Source organism: Nesoenas mayeri (assembly GCF_963082525.1).
Source record: "Nesoenas mayeri genome assembly, chromosome: 1".
Taxonomy (NCBI): Eukaryota; Metazoa; Chordata; class Aves; order Columbiformes; family Columbidae; genus Nesoenas; species Nesoenas mayeri.
This window is the reverse complement of record NC_137541.1, coordinates 129,943,138-129,960,982: the sequence shown is the minus strand read 5'-3', so window position 1 is coordinate 129,960,982 and position 17,845 is coordinate 129,943,138. Positions and strand designations below refer to the sequence as shown.

Below are 17,845 nucleotides of genomic sequence, written 5' to 3'. Positions count from 1 at the left end.
CTTCTTCTCTCCTTCTTCTCTCCTTCTTCTCTCCTTCTTCTCTCCTTCTTCTCTCCTTCTTCTCTCCTTCTTCTCTCCTTCTTCTCTCCTTCTTCTCTCCTTCTTCTCTCCTTCTTCTCTCCTTCTTCTCTCCTTCTTCTCTCCTTCTTCTCTCCTTCTTCTCTCCTTCTTCTCTCCTTCTTCTCTCCTTCTTCTCTCCTTCTTCTCTCCTTCTTCTCTCCTTCTTCTCTCCTTCTTCTCTCCTTCTTCTCTCCTTCTTCTCTCCTTCTTCTCTCCTTCTTCTCTCCTTCTTCTCTCCTTCTTCTCTCCTTCTTCTCTCCTTCTTCTCTCCTTCTTCTCTCCTTCTTCTCTCCTTCTTCTCTCCTTCTTCTCTCCTTCTTCTCTCCTTCTTCTCTCCTTCTTCTCTCCTTCTTCTCTCCTTCTTCTCTTTCTTTCTTCTTTTTTATCTATTTTTCTTCTTTCACCTCTCCCTGCCCTCTCCCTGCCCTCTCCCTGCCCTCTCCCTGCCCTCTCCCTGCCCTCTCCCTGCCCTCTCCTTCCTTTTTTTCCTTCTTTTTTTCCTTCTCTGCTCCTTTCCTCTCCCTCCTTTTCCCACATTCTTAAACCAGCCCCGACCCTTTCCTCTTAGCAGAGCCGACCAGACCCTTCACCTGTCCCTGGGCGGGGGGGCCGGTCTCCCCCGCTGCGGGCGCTCGGGCCGTTCCCCGCCGGGGCGCCAGGGGGCGCTGCCGCAGCCGGCGGGAGGGCCATGGCGCAGGGGGTCAACGCTGCCCCGCAGTTTGGCCGCCCGGCGCCGCCGCCGCAGACGGGCTGGGAGCGGCTCCGCGAGCTCCTGCGGCGCGAGTGAGCACCGGGCCGGGCTGGGTCGGGTCGGGTCGGGTCGGGTCGGACCGGACCGCTGCGGGTGCCCGCAGGCGCTGGGCCCGGCGCTGCCGCCGTTCCCCCGGCCAGCCCAGCCCTTCCCTTCCCTTGCAGCGAGCGGCAGCGGTACCCGGAGGAGACGGTGAACATCCTCAAGTCGGCCTTCACCGGGGGAGTCGTGGGCTGGATGTACGGCGGGCTGCCCGCTTTCTACCAGGCGCGGAAGGCCTTCATCGAGCGGAGCCACGGGGAGCTCTTCCACAACCGCGCCGACGCCGTGGTACGAGCCCCGCCGGCCGCGGAGCCTGCGGGCCTGGGGGTCACACGGGCCGGCCGGGGGTTGCCCTCGGGGGAGCGCTGGGTGTCAGCTCCCGCCGCTCCGAACGGGGCTCCGGGGAACCCTCTGGGCTCCCAAGGGCTCCGGTTGTGGAACAAGTCGCGGCTGGGGCCGGCGGTTCGTGGTGACAGCGGGAGGAGTCCTTGGGAGACTGGGTGCCCTTGTGTTGGTGGGATGCGCAACGTGCAGCTCCGAACGGGTGCCTGGTTTTGATAAAAATACCCATTTGTTTAAGTATTTAAACACCTACAGTCTGTCTAAGCAGACGCTGTGTAGGTTAGCTGTTCCGTGTTACCCGAATTCCTCACGGTTAACACTAATTGCCCTTTGTCACAGGAAAAGTTGATAACAACCTTTACCATTCTATCAAATGGCTAATTAATATGTCTCGAAAAGTTTTTTGCCTTTTAAACTTCAGCACGTCAGCAAGAGAACTCACCCCATAGCGTCAAACTGCCGTTGTCCTCTTATGTTTTTAATGCTTGTTATTTTAAGACAGTTTAAGATTGTTTTAGCTTATCACTACACCTCACAACAAAGAGCAATCAGGACATTTTGTAGATAGAGTCGAACTTTCAGAGCTTTCTTCAGTTAAACTTCGAGAGGTTTCTAATTCATTTAAAATGTTGGTTACTTGCATTATTAGGGGAAAAAAAAATCTTTAAAGATCTGTCTAATTTTATGTCATTTACTATTTAGATTTGTCCCCAGCGTAGCTGTCTGCCAAGTATTGGTGCCTGGCTTCACTTTGTCCTTCTGCTGACTCTTCTGTATCTGGACCCAGGCTAAGCACTAACACCACAGGCACTGGAAGAGAGAATCTATTTATTTTCATGGAATTAACTGCAGTATTTGTAATTTTTATGAAGTTTCTGTTTATCACGTCTTTTTAAAAGTTGCTTATTGCTGAAGTTTTAAGCACTAGTGCTAAACCGCAGAGCTTGATGGTCTCTTAACATTTAAAGTAGGTGGTTATTGTTTACTTATTATGGTTATTATTTATTAATGACTATTTTTTATTAATGGCTATTATTTATGAATACTTATCAACTCATAATAATTAAGAGCTAGTTTCTAGTGGGTTGCCCCTTTGTTCTCTGCTGCTCTCCTGTACTGTCCTCAGAAAGCTCTCCCTCTCCCTCCAGACGTGTTTCAGCACAAGGATTAGAAAGACCAGTTGATGTTACAAACTGGAATAAGTGATTGATTTTCCTGTTGGTGGCTTTTCCTGTGAAGGTGACTGACTTGATCCCTCAGGGTCAGGGCATCAGGAGGAGCGGGGCTGTGATCCCTAACCCGTGTCCTCTCTCCCCACAGCAATCTGCGCACCGAGCTGGTCTCAGGAGCTTCCTCCGCTATGGCTGGCGCTGGAGCTGGAGAGTGGCGGCTTTTGTGACAATATTCAAGTAAGTGTTTCCCCATGGCAGCGGGAGAAGAGCCAGTGTATGCCGTGGTGCTCGCTGCTCCTCGACAGAGTGCTGGTGGTGGACTGAGGCTCAGAGTGTTGTGTTAACCCTGAGTCTGGTTGATAAGGTGTGAACATGAAGAGGATTTAACCTTTTATCATTATCCCAGAATTCAGATCTTGTAGTGAACTACAATTAAAACTGAAAAAGCTCCATTCCTTCCATGTAATCCATGCTGTTATTGGCTTGAATACCATTCTTCCCTGGACTTGATGGCTTCTTTCTGCTTTTGCTTCATCTCTCTTTCCTTTCCTTTTTGTCTGGGAGAGTGTTACAGTGTGTTGCCTGTTTCTGGAAGAGTTTTCTGTCCTACCCTAATTTTTCTCCTTTTTATTATGTCTCATTACTCTTAGTTTGTATACACTAGCGTTACTCACAATTATTTGTTCTTGACCTCAAATTCTTGCTGATGATTGTCTTGTTATTAAGCAGTTGCTGAACATCAGATCTACCAGTTGTATGTGCCTCTTTAGGCCTTTGCATTTTTACTGCACACACACAATCAAGGCAGAGATGCTGTTCTGCTTCATTAATTTTTGTCCCCCAGATGGGTCAGTATATTGCTGACAATTTAGCTTCAAACTAAGCATGCTCTTCCAAATAATGCCCTTTTAAACTAGGAATATCTCCTTCCCACACACTCAAAATGGTAAATTTATGTGTAGCCCTAAACCTGCATTGATTGTGTCAGTAGGCATGTTCTGTTTAAATTCCCCTTCTGCTTTTAAGACACCAGCAGTATCGACGAGCATTATTTTGTATTTCCGTCTCCCTGATTTTTTTTGTTCCCTCCTTCCTCAGTCTCTTTTGGTTTCTTTGGCTCCATTTAGCTCAGTTTAGTTCTTAGGTTCAGCCACCGTTTGCTTTCTCTCCTGGAGCCTTTGATTTCTTTACATTTTCCTGGGCTTGGCATGTAGCCTCATCACCTTCCACCAGGTGTCTCCCCTGCAGCCAGATCTTCACCCTTTCCCACCACCCCGTCATAAAAGGCTTTGGAAGAAGATTATTTGCAGCATTTCTGTAAGGTCCAAGTTGAAGATGTTTGTCCTGCCATTGTGAGAATCTAGAGTTTTGCAGTTTAAAACCAAATAGTTTAATTCGACCTTGTACAAAGGCCAGGGTGATGTGATAGCTCTGGGAAGGGGAGGAAGGTCGCTGTTGACTTGCAGATGTCATGCAGTAGACTCACTAAAGTGCTGGGGAGGATGTGGCTGCCAAACTGAGAACAGAGGGTGTTTTGGCTAATGTTTTCAGAGGAGATGGTGTAGCTGCCCTGGTGGGAAATGTCACGCCACAAGAGTAGGTGACCCTGCTGGCATCGTGTGTGTGGCTTAGCTCTAGTGGTAGGGACTGTCTGTCAGGCATGATTTTTCCAACACACAGATTCGGCTTCTGGGGTCTTACATCAGGATTACTGACTGACAGGACCTTTTCATTGCTCACTTTATTCTATCCTTGAATATAAGATGGAAGAAAAAAGAATCTTTGATTAAAAAGAACAAGTATCGCAGATCCAGGCTGTGAATCCTGGTGTTCCCTGGCCTCTGGCTGTGCAGCTGCCTGCAGTAGAGTCACAGAAATCGAGGCACTGGTGGCTGGTGTGTGTGTGCTCTGGACAGATGGGCAACAAGGCAGTAAGAGGCAGCCTGAGGGCTGGCTTAATGAAATCCAGCTTTATTTCAGGCCGTGTTTTGCTACCTGTGTTCTTCCATGTGCAACTGCTGACTTCTTCTGTGCCTTATCTTTGCAGCACGGTGAGCACTGGTCTGTCTGTGTACCGCAATAAAACCACCATCAGTCATTTTGCTTCGGCGGGAGGTAAGGCTGCTGTCTCTCTCTGTACTTTTCTCTTTATGAGCCAGGGCCGTAAACGGAAAAGCGTAAGCAGAAACCTGTATCTTTCAGATTTGGGCAGTACACTGGTTTCTGTGCTCCTGGGTTTTGTTTCCTCTTCTACAGGCTGCAGTTGTGACTTTGCTCCTTTATTTAACTGCTGCGTGCCTGTGTTTGTAAGAGAGAGATATCGATGCACTTCTGAAACCAATGGGGAGTTTTGCAGTTATCAGTCCATCTTCAAAATACTTGCTGAAAAACAGGGAAAAGGCAACACTCAGAGCATAACCTGCTCTTATAACCACCTCTTTGGCAGGGAGAGCATTTCTTATTTCTGCTCTTTGTGACAGTTCAGTGTGCTGTTTATAAACTACCCTTCTCGTGCCAAGTTTTGCATGTCTGCTTTTGGCAATAAGGGCCCGGGTAAGTGATCTGCTTGTTCGGTTTTACCGGCTTTATTGCCCTTACAGTTGGATACGTGCTTTACTGATTTTCTGCCTTACATGGCAGGTGCTATTATTAGCTGCAGTTGAACAGAAAAAAGAGAGGGGGGAGGGATCATGCTCCGGCCTGCAGAGAGCTCAGTTTTACTTTCATAGATACTTCTTAGCATTTCTTGGGGAGTTTTCCTGAAGCAGAGGGAGATTTGTGCAATGTTTTAGTGCAGAGACCATGTGAATAAAGACCTGGGGAAGTGTTGCAGCAGCAGCTCAGCTCCAGCTGTGGCAGCGCCTGTATCTCAGGCTGGGGTGACAGTTTGGTGAGGGTTCCTCCCGCTGGCTGCGGCGCTTGGTTTCTGCTCTGTTAAAGGTGGATGTCAGCCCATGGAGAGCAGAAATGCAGCAAAGCAGCTCCATGTGATGGCTGGTGGGGGGCTGTTTGTGGTTTCAGTGGGTTTGTGGTTCTTTTTAGCCTTCACAGGAGCCCTTTTCAGAATGCACTTGGGCCTTCAGGGACTGGCAGGCGGCGTCGTGTTTGGAACAGTGTTTGGGTGAGTTGCAACTGCTGCTGATGAGTTATTGAGACACAGCTACTCTTTGAAGGTTTTGTTCAATGGTGGCCTTGCACACCAAGCTGTGAATGACAGGAGGCTGCAGAGCTTCCTTTCTTCTCTTGCCTTGAGGGATGTTCTGTGTCTCTCTTGGGACCTCATGATGATGACTTTTCTTCCAGCCTTTAAATAATTTTCTTTTTCTTCTTTTTTTCTTGATTTGTGCTGTGGTGTTTCCTCAGTGCTAAGAACTTGGTGCAATACAGCATCTCACTTGCTGCTATATGCTTGTTAGAGGAGATGCAAACTACTGTTAAATAGCAAATTATGAGGATGGGTTATAGCCACGTCTCCTGTCCCCTTTCCTTGGCATTGTCACTGCTGAGCCCAGTGGTTGTGTGTGGAAGCACTGGGCATCTGCTGTAAGGAACTGTGTTGTCTGTGGATAAAGGCAGGAGCGCAGGACACAGCTTCTGGGCTCCTCTCTCAGCTTCATCAGCAACTGCTCCTGTAGCAGCTCAGAATCCAGACAGCGCACAAGGGGTGTTGGGATGTAGTGATACCACCTTTTGAAGAAGGGGGCACCTTGGGAACTGCCCGCCCTAGAGTATAAATCTGTGTAAAAATATTTTTTTTACAAAACAAGCTCCATCAAAGCTGAAATGTGGAGCAGCAGCCATTAGGAAACACTTGGGAAGACAATACACAGTTGGGCTGCACAACGCAAGGCTGTAACGTGGCACATATCCTCGTGTATGTCTTGCAGTTGTGTATTTCCTAGAGCGCCCTGGGCATGGAGGAACCCATGGTTCTCTCTCCAGGGCTCTGCCCATCAGGAAAATTACCTTTTAACTGAGGAGAAGTCTGCCTTTTCAAGCAGAAATGGGATTTCTTCTCAAATGGAGACATTCAGTTCCCGCCTGGACACATTCCTGTGTAGCTTCATCTAGGTGTTCCTGCTCTGTCAGGGAGATTGGACTAAATGATCTTTTGAGGTCCCTTCCAATCCTTAATATTCTGTGATTCTGTGAAATTACTGACTTACGAATATCCTCACAAGTCAATTTGGGGATCCTGCAGGGACAAGAGAATGAGCTTTGTATGTGCTATATCAGGGTGGTGTCAGCTGTGTGCCAGCCTGGAAGCAGCCGAGGGAGAGTTACTGATGAAAACACAAGTACCTGCAGAGCTGGACAGAAGCTAAGCAGGGGTGTGACTGATTTAAGTGATGGGTTAGGTGATCTAAAGGGGTTGTTTGAGCACCTTAAATCCTTCCACCCCTTTGACCTATGTGTGCCTGTCAATGAGTAAATTCAAAATACATTATTGAAGGGGCTAGAGCAAGTCACAGGTGAAGACAGGCTGCGTTTAGCAACTGACAGGAGAATGGGAGCACCTTCATCTGTGGCCTGGTGTGAATATTGGGAAGCGTGACATGCCACTGATCTGATGGGTGGCCGCCGCATGCTCAGTTTGCCGATGCTGGTAAGTTATTGCTGTTGTGTGTTCCCTGGGTGACTTGTGACTTTTCTGCTTCCTCCTCTAGGATCCCTGCAGGAGGCCTCCTAATGATGATGCAGAAGCTTGCTGGTGAGACCTTGCAGGAGAAGAGAAATCGTGAGCGCAGGGAGCTGTATGAGCAGAAGTTAGTGGAGTGGTAAGGAACAGCTCTGTCTGTGCGAATCTTTGACTAGAAGTGTGTCCAGGTCTGTGTGGTGCAAACATTTAAAGAAACTGTGACACAGTAGGTTTTCCAAACCTCGGTCCTTCTGCTCTTAGTTTTTGGTGTGTTTCACATACCAGTCTGAGAACTGCTGATACAGTTTTCCCAGCATTAGATGTTGCTGCTTATTTTGTAATGAGCTATTTTGTTGAAAATTCATGCCCTGCCCTGGCCCAGTAGCTCTGCATCAGTTTTTCACTTTTGCAGTGGCCAAGAAGACAAGCAGGACAAGGACATTGAGAGAGACCAGGACTCTGGGTTTTCCTTCAGTGCTGCCTTCTTTCCATCCCTGTTAAGGGGAGGGAAGAAGAAGGATAGCTGGAGGCTTTGAGGAGAAGAGGCCATGATGCTCATTGCGTGTCTTACTAAAACTCACAAATAGTGCCAGTTCTAGAAGAAACTTAGAGCTGGGATTGTGCAGTGATGCCTTTGTCAGGAGGATATGGGCATAAAATTACTTTGCACTCTTTCTTCTCTCATTAGGCAATCCAGGCTCAGTGTGACTGAAGTCTTAGGCCAAACAGAAAGCAACACTCAGGGAGGACCGGAGAGCAAGAGAATCTAGGAGCTACTGAGTCTTCTCCAGATCTCTGTTGTAAGCAGCTACCAAGCAGATGCTGCTGGTAAAAATCTTCAGTCAAGGGGTCATGGAAGTCTTCCATGTGCTTGTGAAAAAGCATTTTGCTGAAAACATTGTCCATGGATACATATCACTGCACAAGAGCTTGGAAGGGCCAAACATGGTCCACCTGAGAAGGTGGAAATGCAGACTCTGCAGACTAGGAAGTATCATCTTGGTTTGGCAGGGCAGCCCCAGAGCCTCGTCTAGAACCCATTTCGCTGCTGAAAATGTCCAAACCACCAGCGATGTTGAAGTATTCAAGGCAAAGGAGCCTATGAGTAATCTGGATGCCAAAGGTACCTTGATTTTGAAAGCTAATTATGCTCTGATGAAAGCAGAGTGCCTGAAGAACTTGCTGTTGAAGCACTAAAGAGGCAGCACCAGAGTGAGCGTTCTCCTCCTCTCGCCATCCACCTCCCACACCTTGGCTTGGCTTGGCTTGGCCTGGCTGGGACCAACACTGTTTTGCTGACGGTGGTTTCTTCAGGCTTTTAGCAGGAAAACACACTTGGTTGGTAGAGTACTTGGGGTATTTTGCAATGAATGTTGGGGGAAGATGGAAGAACTGGGAATGATGCAGAAATACCTTGAAAAAATACATGGTTTGGGTTCCTCAATAAAGTATGGCTGAGGGGGCCACAGAAAGGATGACTTATTTTTGGTGATGATGGTGGAAGAGTTGGTGCTGTGGAGAGTTTAAACAACAATAAAAAGGCCTCTAACTTCATGTGAAGGTTGGAAATTAGGGGATTACCTTTGGGGAAATGTGGTTTGAGACACTCAATAAAGCCATCTAGCAGTGGTGACTGTGTCCGTGAGCTCTTTATCTTAGTGCAGTATGTACTTGATGTTGGTGTAGTATTTGCGTTAGAGGAATGTACATGGGTGATACCCCATGAGAAGAGCTCTATCTGAGTCCTACCAGCGAGCAATGAAGTCTGGTGGCACTGTCAGACATTCCTCTAGCAGGGCAATAATAAAGACACAAGCCAGGAGAGCACCAGCTCTGTTTATTGTTTTGTACCAGAGATCGACTGGTAAGTCACAGCTGTTACTTGTGGCCAGGGCTGAAGTTACAGTGATAATGGTCTGTGGCCAGAAAGGCCAGGTGGCCCATCACCTTGTCCCTCAAATAGGGGGTCTGAATTCTGGTTTCCTTTCTTTGTTGGAGTTTTTTCTCCTATTAAACGGAATTACATCCAGGCAAGAGGTTTGGGTCTCCTTCCCGCAAGAAAAGAGTAGTCAGTCTGTTCTGGTTGGATGCTTTTCCTCTGTTACAGCTGATTACTGTTAATTGAAATATGAACAGTCAATTCCACCCACCCAAAGCAGATTTTTGGCACAGCTTGCTTCCAAGAAGGTGTTGTGTTTTCTGACATAAGAAGTGAGCTGTTTGGTTTTTTTTTAAACACCTCAGTGTAGTTCATTTTTTCATTGAAGAAATACATGTGTTTCAGGGTTATCATCAACCAGCTTTGATTTTCCTTTTCTATGTATAAGTGAAGCATCTGAATGAGCAGAGGTATGGATATGTCTGTACCCCTTCGTGTATTAAGCTCTGCATCCACTGGTGACAGTAGTTGTATTGTCCTCTGCTCCCCCAAAAAACAAAACAGCAAACCTTTCTGACTCACATTTTTGCCATTGTGTTTACACAACGATGTTTTGTCTTTATATTTTTCTTTTTTTTTCTTTTTCTTTTTGCTGTTACATCCCCACCCAGTATCCCACACTCTTATCTGTACAGCAGTTGTGATGACATTTAGCTGTGTCATTGCTTAGTCTTTCCCTGTTCCTATTTAGTCGTGTTTGCTGTGATGTCTAAAGAATACTGATTTTCTTGCATCTGACCATGGTTGCAGGGATGTTCTTTCGTGGGAGGGACTGCAGAGCCAAGATGTAGCAGTCGTGTGGATTTTCTGTCCCTGTAAGGAAGGAAGGGCTGCTAGATGTCCTTGTGCTGCACATGAGCAAGGGGAAGCAGAGGCTTCCATCTACACTCGAGCAGCCATTTTTTGCTCCGTTTCTTGCTGAATTTAGTTCCCTGCACTTCCTCATTTCTTGTATTCAAAGTCACTGTCCAAATGGGGAGTGAAGACTTTGTTCAAAGCTTATTTTTTAAACACAAAAGTAAGAGATTCTTCACACCCCAACTCCTTCCTCACACCCCCAGCAAAAGCACAGCACCGAGTTTGTGGGCCCTTTGCTTTCAGCATAGCTAACACAAGTAGCAGGAGTGCAGTGAGAACATCTTACACTGGATTTTGCTTTTGCAGAGAAACCTCCCTTTTTGGGGGGTAGAAGGAAGACCTGTTGGAAACTGAGCACCACAGCTACACTGCTCAGGGAGTCCCCGACAAATTGACAGACATGACAGATGTGGAAGTTACAGGTTGGGTATCTGAGTGCCTTTTTGTTGTCGCTGTTGAGCACAGCAAACAGCTGGGTCGTGATGCCAGCTGTACCTCTTACAGCTTTGTCAACCTGCTGCATCACCCCCCTTGATGCTACACAGAGTATGTTTTTAGCAGCTGTGGAACGGGCTGGGGCTCATGTGAATAAGTGAAAGGCTCAACCACTTCCCAGCCTGTAGAACAGACATCTTCTATTACTGAGGAAACGAAACTTGAGTTTACCATTTATTTTTTACTACAATTAAAGGAGGAACCCTGGGGGAAAAAAAAAATTATATACAAAATACCTGTGATAAACAGAGCAGCTCACCTGGTACAAAGACCCAGATGTTAAGCTGTAAAGGTCTCACAGAAACCATTTGTGTGCAATTCACTGAATACTGCGTGAGGCAATAGAAAACATGATTCAGAGTACAAGTGCTTAAGAAACAAATAGACCAAATAACTTCTTCACCAAGGATATAAAACCAAACCGATGTTAAACATATTTGTCAGCGAAACTTTTCATTTCCTTCAGAAGGAGTTACTTAAAGCGTCCCAGGAGTCTGTGCTGATGTAGAAAGGTCTGGCCCAGTGCAGAAGACAAACCCTTCTCCAGGAGGCTGCACAGTCACTGGTCAGCAGTCGAGCATGGGATAGTCGGAGGGAAAACATTGTGCCAGGACAACTGTCAGAGCTGCGGTGTGGCTGGTGAGGTGACAATGCAGCGTTGGAAATGAGCAAAGTAAATACCAGAAGAGGGTGTTTCAGCCTGCAAGTTTGTGCTGGAAAGAACAAGTGCAGACTGCAAGAAAACTTGAGAAGTACGATAAACCATTGCCCGTACAATAAATCCTGCAATAAGATTGGACTGCCTTTTGGAAACACTGCTTTCTGTGTCACCTGTGTTCTGCTTGCAACCAGGATGCACAACTGCAATGAGTTTTGTTTCCTTATCAGCTGCCTTATCTCCTTTCACTTCATACAATGAGAAAGCAGTAAAAAAGCTGATGGGGCAGCATGACTCTGCAGGAGTAAAAAGGGAACAGTGTCTTATTTTTTACTAGCAACTCGATCCCTTATCCTCTCATAGCTCAATCCTCTATAAACCGCTTTTAGTCTTCCTGTTTCCTCCAGCAATTTCTCTCTCAGTACATACCTGCTAGAAACAAGTGAAATGGGTGGAATATTTCTTTGCTGTGTCCTAGCAAGATAAACAGCTCAAGCAACAAAACGTCCTACAAGTTTGATGGCACAGTGCTTTCAGACTTTGGTCTGCCCTGCTGACTATACAGAGCAGCAAGGGAACGGGCACAGCTTGCAGTCGGACAGAGCAAGAGGGAAAAAAAAGCCCTGTCAAACTCAGGGCAGGGTTGAGTTGATTCGTATGCAGGGTCGCTTAGGAAGCTTGTTGGGGCTTGGGGCTTTTTCTTCTTTTCCCCTCAAAATGAGAAAGCACTTTTTCCTACACAGTAGGCAAGAATATCACCCAGATCAGATGAGTCCTATCCAACGTTGGCATCCTGTAGGGAACTTTCTTCAAGTCCTGGCTGGGTAGAGAGAACGCGCTGGCAGAAAGCAGTGGCATTCAACACAAAGTAAATCGCTATGTCCCTGTGAGAGACTCCCAAGATCTGGAGAGCCTACCTTTACAAGTATTCCTAGGCAAATGGAGGAACAAAAGCAGACCTATGTTAATGAAGAAAGGCCCTGAGTTACATTTCATTACAGCAGACAGACGTGAGAAAACCACTGAGTGTTATAGGAAGTTAAATGGGGCTTTACACTTGTGTGGTTAGGAAGGAATGCATGTAACAGCTTCTACACGTGTATGCACAAAGGCGTGCACATGTGTAGTCGCATGCACCACCACCAGTGGGCCACGCCGTGTCAGATACGCTCCTCTGTCTCCGAGCAATTATTTGGAGGAGTTCTAGCTTGGTACCTGGGTTGGTGAGACCATCCTTTCAGGAGAGAAAGGTTACGAGAACTTCTGCCGCTGCTGTAGATAAGCAATATTACTTAGCTGTTAGGTGTGCCGTCAGTATGTGTCATTCCCTAAAATGTCTCATAGCACTGAAAATAAGCATGAGGCATACAGTCCCACCTCAAGGTGCTTTTTCATGAAAAGTGTGTGCATTATTGCCTCTTCAGGGGAGAAACAACATGTATATGTAAGGGTCAAGTCCAAATCCATAGTCTTCCAGCAGAGAACAGTACTGGCAGATACCCATGTGAGGCCAAATGTAAAAAGTTTTAGCTGCTCCCAGTCACAGCCTGACTTGAGATCATGCATTGGGGTCTGGGGTCTCCCAAAGGCTAGCTCTGTGTGACTGAAGGGGTAGGTGGCTGTGGGCTACCTGCTAGGGCTCTGCAGGCTCCCCAGTTTTCATAGAGGCAGCATCAGAGCCAGAGGATCCCAAACTCCTGAACTCGTGTGTCAATGGCAACGACACTTTTCTTCTGCCCTGTTGCAGGAACACAGAGGGTCCTCCCAGTCAGAATTCCAGCGATCTCATTGTAACAAGAGCACTCCACAGCTTCTGTGGAGTAGGTGAGGTTTTTGTGTTCATTCTCACGAGGTTATGTTGTAAATCTTCTTTAAGCAGAGTTTGCTGCTGCTGTCATCCCCTTCCAGAGAGCCAAAGGGTCAACGCAATAAGCATTGCTGTACAACAAACGGTGGGGACTGCAGCGCGGAATACCCAGGATGGGAAACCTGAGGGACACAAAGAAAAGATTTTACTGATTTCCACCCGCCCTTCTTCTTAATCCTAAATATAAGGCAGGATGTTGCAGAGCCGAGACAAGGGGGGATCACCTGCGACAGCCCCCCACCAGAGGGCTCCCATGGCAGCAGAGACAAAGCTGCCGAAGCCGGCAGCTCAGCACAGGCGCTGCAGGGAGCTCCAGGCTGGCTCACCGCTCACCCTGGAAACCTTTGGACATTATAGAGGTGCCATCGCTCTGCGAGGCGAGGATTGCTAATGAATGTGAACTATTTAAGCAGCAATAGGACGCATCACGCAGCTGCGAGGTGACAGCGCAGCTCCCGTCCCTGTCCGCAGGCAGCAGCCGCTCCAGGCGCTGGAGTTGGGGAACACCGGCCACTTACAGAAAATGCCTGGCGAGCGTTTCTGACAAAAGAGGAATGTGGCGGAATGGATTTATTCAGTAGGTGAACTCCTGCCACTCCCATCACAAAACCCCCCAGAATTCAGGCTAACCAAGGCTCTAGTATCTGTTCCAGATAGGGTCTTCCCCAGAGGAAAACACGAGTGGGTGGTCAAGTTTGGAAATGAGACGAGTTGCTTGTATGATAGTTTCCCCTCCTTTCCATTTCAAAAATGTTAAGCTTTTAGATTACTGCAATTCACAGCGTGACAAATTCATGACTTCTAGGACTCTGCAGCGGTTACTCTACGGCATTACCCTGGCAATTGGAACAGGCTGCCCAGGGGGGTTGTGGAGTCTCCTTCTCTGGAGACATTAAAAACTTGCCTGGACACCTTCCTGTGTAACCTCATCTAGGTGTTCCTGCTCTAGCAGGGGGATTGGACCAGATGGTCTTTTGAGGTCCCTTCCAATCCCTGACATTCTGTGATTCTGTGAATTCAGCATGCTGCGGTGAGAGCAGGAAACGCAGTCACCTGGATAATGATGTGAGTAAGAACAGTTAGCTGCTAATCTTTCCTTAAGCTTTTTGACTTGAAAAATGTCTTTTTGGAGGACACAGCCCTGAACACCGCTGAGCTTTCAAGCCAAAATGAATATAATGCTTTGTAGTCATAAAACCTTAGTAAGCCAGACTTTTCTACAGCCTATCCTTCACAACACCTCATTATTGAAAGTAACTCCTTATAAAACACAAGCGTTTCCTGGGCAAGTCTTAGAGGTGAAACTTCTCATCCAGCTGCTGAAGGGAATGGAGATATCTCAGAAGTGGACTGGCTTTGCTGATCTTACTGGGGAAGATGGAGTTGTCCTCTTGTTCACCCCTCCCTCACCACCATCTGGTCAATCATTCAGTTCTATCATCAGTGATGTTCCCGTGTTTATGCATCAGACCAGGCACATGGCTCACAGGGCATCAGCCAGAAATAACCTCTAGGGGACGAAGCCACATGTGGGACCCATCGTAGTGACGAGCTACTCACAAATGAGTCCAACAGGACAGGAACTAAAAGGCTGCCTAGTTCTTATTTTGGAGGCCTGTAAAATGAGCACAAGTGCAGCGGCAAGGGGCGTCACTGCAGATCCCAATGGATGGATGAGCATGCTACAAGCCCACCTCTCAGATACTAACCAGCTTCCTTACACAGGTTCAGAGGAGACACTGACAGTCAAAGTTGTCAAAGGTTCCTTTTCTTGCATTTCTCTCTCTCCCTCTCTTTATCTCCATTTAGTTCCTAAAAATGTATGTTAATTAAGGAAGTGAATGCCACAAAAGCTTGCATGTCATCCATGCAGAGCCTATTCTGTGACAAAAGCAGCTTAACAGCCCAGAAATTTCAGTCCCCTAATATTTTTCACTAGAATCCTTTCTAGAAATTTGAAATAACTCAAACAAAGCAATACCTAACAAGCAACCTGACTAGGGAACACCATGTGTCTGAGTTGGCAAGAGTACCCTACTGCTTTTATTTACCTTAAAGGAGGGCACACATATGAAAAGCTGCATATGGTTTTGTGAGCTAACATCACACGATAATCAAATAATATCACAGAATGTTAGTGATTGGAAGGGACCTCAAAAGATCATCTAGTCCAATCCCCCTGCTAGAGCAGGAACACCTAGATGAGGTTACACAGGAATGTGTCCAGGTGGGCTTTGAATGTCTCCAGAGAAGGAGACTCCACAATCTCCCTGGGCAGCCTGTTCCAGTGCTCTGGCACCCTCACTGAGAAGAAGTTTCTTCTTAAATTAAAGTGGAACGTCTTGTGTTTCAATTTGAACCCATTACCCCTTGTCCTATCATTGGTTGTGACCGAGAAGAGCCTGGCTCCATCCTTGTGACACTCACGCTTTATGTATTTGCAAACATTAATAAGGTCACCCTTCAGTCTCCTCTTCTCCAAACTAAAGAGACCCAGCTCCCTCAGCCTTTCCTCATCAGGGAGATGCTCCACTCCTTTAATCATCTTCATCGCCCTGCACTGGACCCTCTCCAGCAGTTCCCTGTCCTTCTTGAACTGAGGGGCCCAGAACTGGACACAATATTCCAGATGTGGTCTCATCAGGGCGGAGTAGAGGGGGAGGAGAACCTCTCTCGACCTACTAACCACCCCCCTTCTAATACACCCCAGGATGCCATTGGCCTTCCTGGCCACAAGGGCACAGTGCTGGCTCATGGTCATCCTACTGTCCACCAGGACCCCCAGGTCCCTTTCCCATACATTGCTCTCTAATAGGTCATTCCCCAACCTATACTGGAACCTGGGGTTGTTCCTGCCCAGATGCAGGACTCTACACTTGCCCTTGTTATATTTCATTAAATTTTTCCCTGCCCAACTCTCCATCCTGTCCAGGTCTCACTGGATGGCAGCACAGCCTTCTGCCGTGTCAGCCACTCCTCACAGGTTGGTGTCATCAGCAAACTTGCTGATAGTACACTCTTTTCCCTCATCCAAGTCACTGATGAATATATTGAATAATTCTGACCCCAGTACTGACCCTTGAGGCACTCCACTAGATACAGGCCTCCAACTAGACTCTGCCCCATTGACCACCACTGTCCGGCTTCTTTCCTTCAGCCAGTTCGCAGTCCACCTCACCACTCGATCATCCAGACCTCACTTCCTCAGTTTAGCTGTGAGGATGCTGTTGGAGACTGTGTCAAATGCTTTACTGAAGTTGAGGTAGACCACATCCACCACTCTGCCATCAACTATTCAACTCATTATGTCTTCATAAAAGGCTATGAGGCTGGTCAAACACAACTTCCCTTTGTTGAAGCCATGTTGACTGCCCCTAATGACACTCTTATCCTTGATATGCCTTGAGATGGCACCAAAGATAAGTTGCTCCATCACTTTCCCAGGGATGGAGGTGAGGCTGACCGGTCTATAGTTACCCAGGTTCTCCTTCTTGCCCTTTTTGAAGACTGGAGTGACATTTGCTTTCCTCCACTCCTCAGGCACCTCTCCCGTTTCCCAAGACTTGGCAAAGATGATGGAGAGTGGTCTAGCAATGACTTCAGCCAGCTCCCTCAGCACCCACGGGTGCATCCCATCCAGACCCATGGATTTATGGATGTCCAGATTGCCTAATTGCTCCCTAACCCAGTCCTCATCAACCGAGGCAAACTCCTCCATTGTCCTGATTTCTTCTGGAGACTCAGGGGTACAGGGCTCCTCAGAACAGCCTCCGGCAGAGTAGACAGAGACAAATAAGACATTCAGTAACTCTGCCTTCTCTGTATCTTCTGTCACCAGGGCACGCACCTCATGCATCAGTGGGCCTACATTGCCTCTAGTGTTAGTTTTATCTGCCACATATTTGAAAAAGCTCTTTCTGTTGTTCTTGACCCCTCTTGCCAGGTTTAATTCTAAGGAGGCCTTAGCTTTCCCAGTTGCCTCCCTACAACCTCTGACAACAGCCTTATATTCTTCCCAAGTGGCCAGCCCCTCCTCGATCTATAAACTCTCCTCTTCCACTTGAGCTTACCCAGCAGTTCCCTGTTTAACCATGTAGGTCTCCTGGCTCCCTTCCTTGACTTCCTACATGTCAGAATGCTCTGATCTTGAGCCTGGTAGAAGCAGTCCCTGAACACTAAGCAACTATCTTGGGCCCCTTTACCTTCAAGCAGCCTTGCCCATGGGATTTCCTCCAGCAATTGCCTGAAAAGGTCAAAGTTTGCCCTGCTGAAGTCAAGGGCTGCAATTCTGCTTGGTATTCTGTTTGAAAAGCTATTTTGCCAAGAGAAGAAAGGTGAAGAAAACTACCTGCAAATGTGATCTGGTCATACAGATGATGTTTCAGATGTCACTTTAGAGGTCAAGGGTGGCTTCATACATTCTTTCACATCCCCTTCCACTGTATCCCGAGACTTACAACAACGAAAAGGGACTAAAAAAGAAGATCCCTTATTAGTATCTGGAATTCCAGAAGACAAAAGTGGTGAATCCAAATGTATTCTTCAACAAAGTATAACACAGTGGAAAGGAAGGAGAAAATAAATTGAAGAAAAGAATCTTTTAGCTCTAGTTACTCTTGTTTTTTCTCGGCAGGACTCATTCCTGCAGTACATCTGATTGTGTCTGGCCCATACCCACAGTCTGATCTGATACAAAGCTCTGTTATATATAAATGTTATCTATATAGTGTCATATGGATAAAACAGTTCTCATCAGCTAGGACCTCAGCCTGGCACAAAGACAGGTTGCTACATTCTAAGATAAGGTCAGAAGTGAAATAATGTTAGAAGTTACATGTCACTAAATGCGGTTTACAAAGCGAGTGAAAGAACACTGGTGTTAGAAGCAGCCAAGCAACACTTTCAGTGCTTTAAAAGGAGTTCAGATTAAACAGGTCCCCTTAGTATGTCAGTATCTATCAATGACTTTGTTTTAATAATTTAAGTTGAATCTGTCTGTATTATCACAGCAAATTGTACTTG

General features: G+C 46.9%; 1 protein-coding gene across 1 annotated transcript; it reads left to right on the top strand.

The window, feature by feature from the left end:
- The first annotated feature begins 502 nt into the window (after positions 1–502).
- On the top strand, positions 503–8,623 carry TIMMDC1 (translocase of inner mitochondrial membrane domain containing 1). The gene is made up of 7 exons (XM_080361107.1): positions 503–843; positions 976–1,141; positions 2,516–2,604; positions 4,415–4,482; positions 5,410–5,488; positions 7,035–7,145; positions 7,695–8,623. Exons 1-7 carry the CDS (start codon positions 749–751, stop codon positions 7,774–7,776), a joined length of 690 nt encoding a protein of 229 aa, XP_080217233.1. The 5' UTR covers positions 503–748; the 3' UTR covers positions 7,777–8,623.
- Positions 8,624–17,845: the final 9,222 nt, after the last annotated feature.

Coding starts and splice junctions, on each gene's coding strand:
- TIMMDC1 (XM_080361107.1), top strand. CDS start 749: ATGGCGCAGGGGGTCAACGCTGCCCCGCAGTTTGGCCGCCCGGCGCCG. Junction 844..975: donor CGCGAGCTCCTGCGGCGCGA/GTGAGCACCGGG, acceptor CTTCCCTTGCAG/CGAGCGGCAGCGGTACCCGG. Junction 7,146..7,694: donor GAGCAGAAGTTAGTGGAGTG/GTAAGGAACAGC, acceptor TTCTCTCATTAG/GCAATCCAGGCTCAGTGTGA.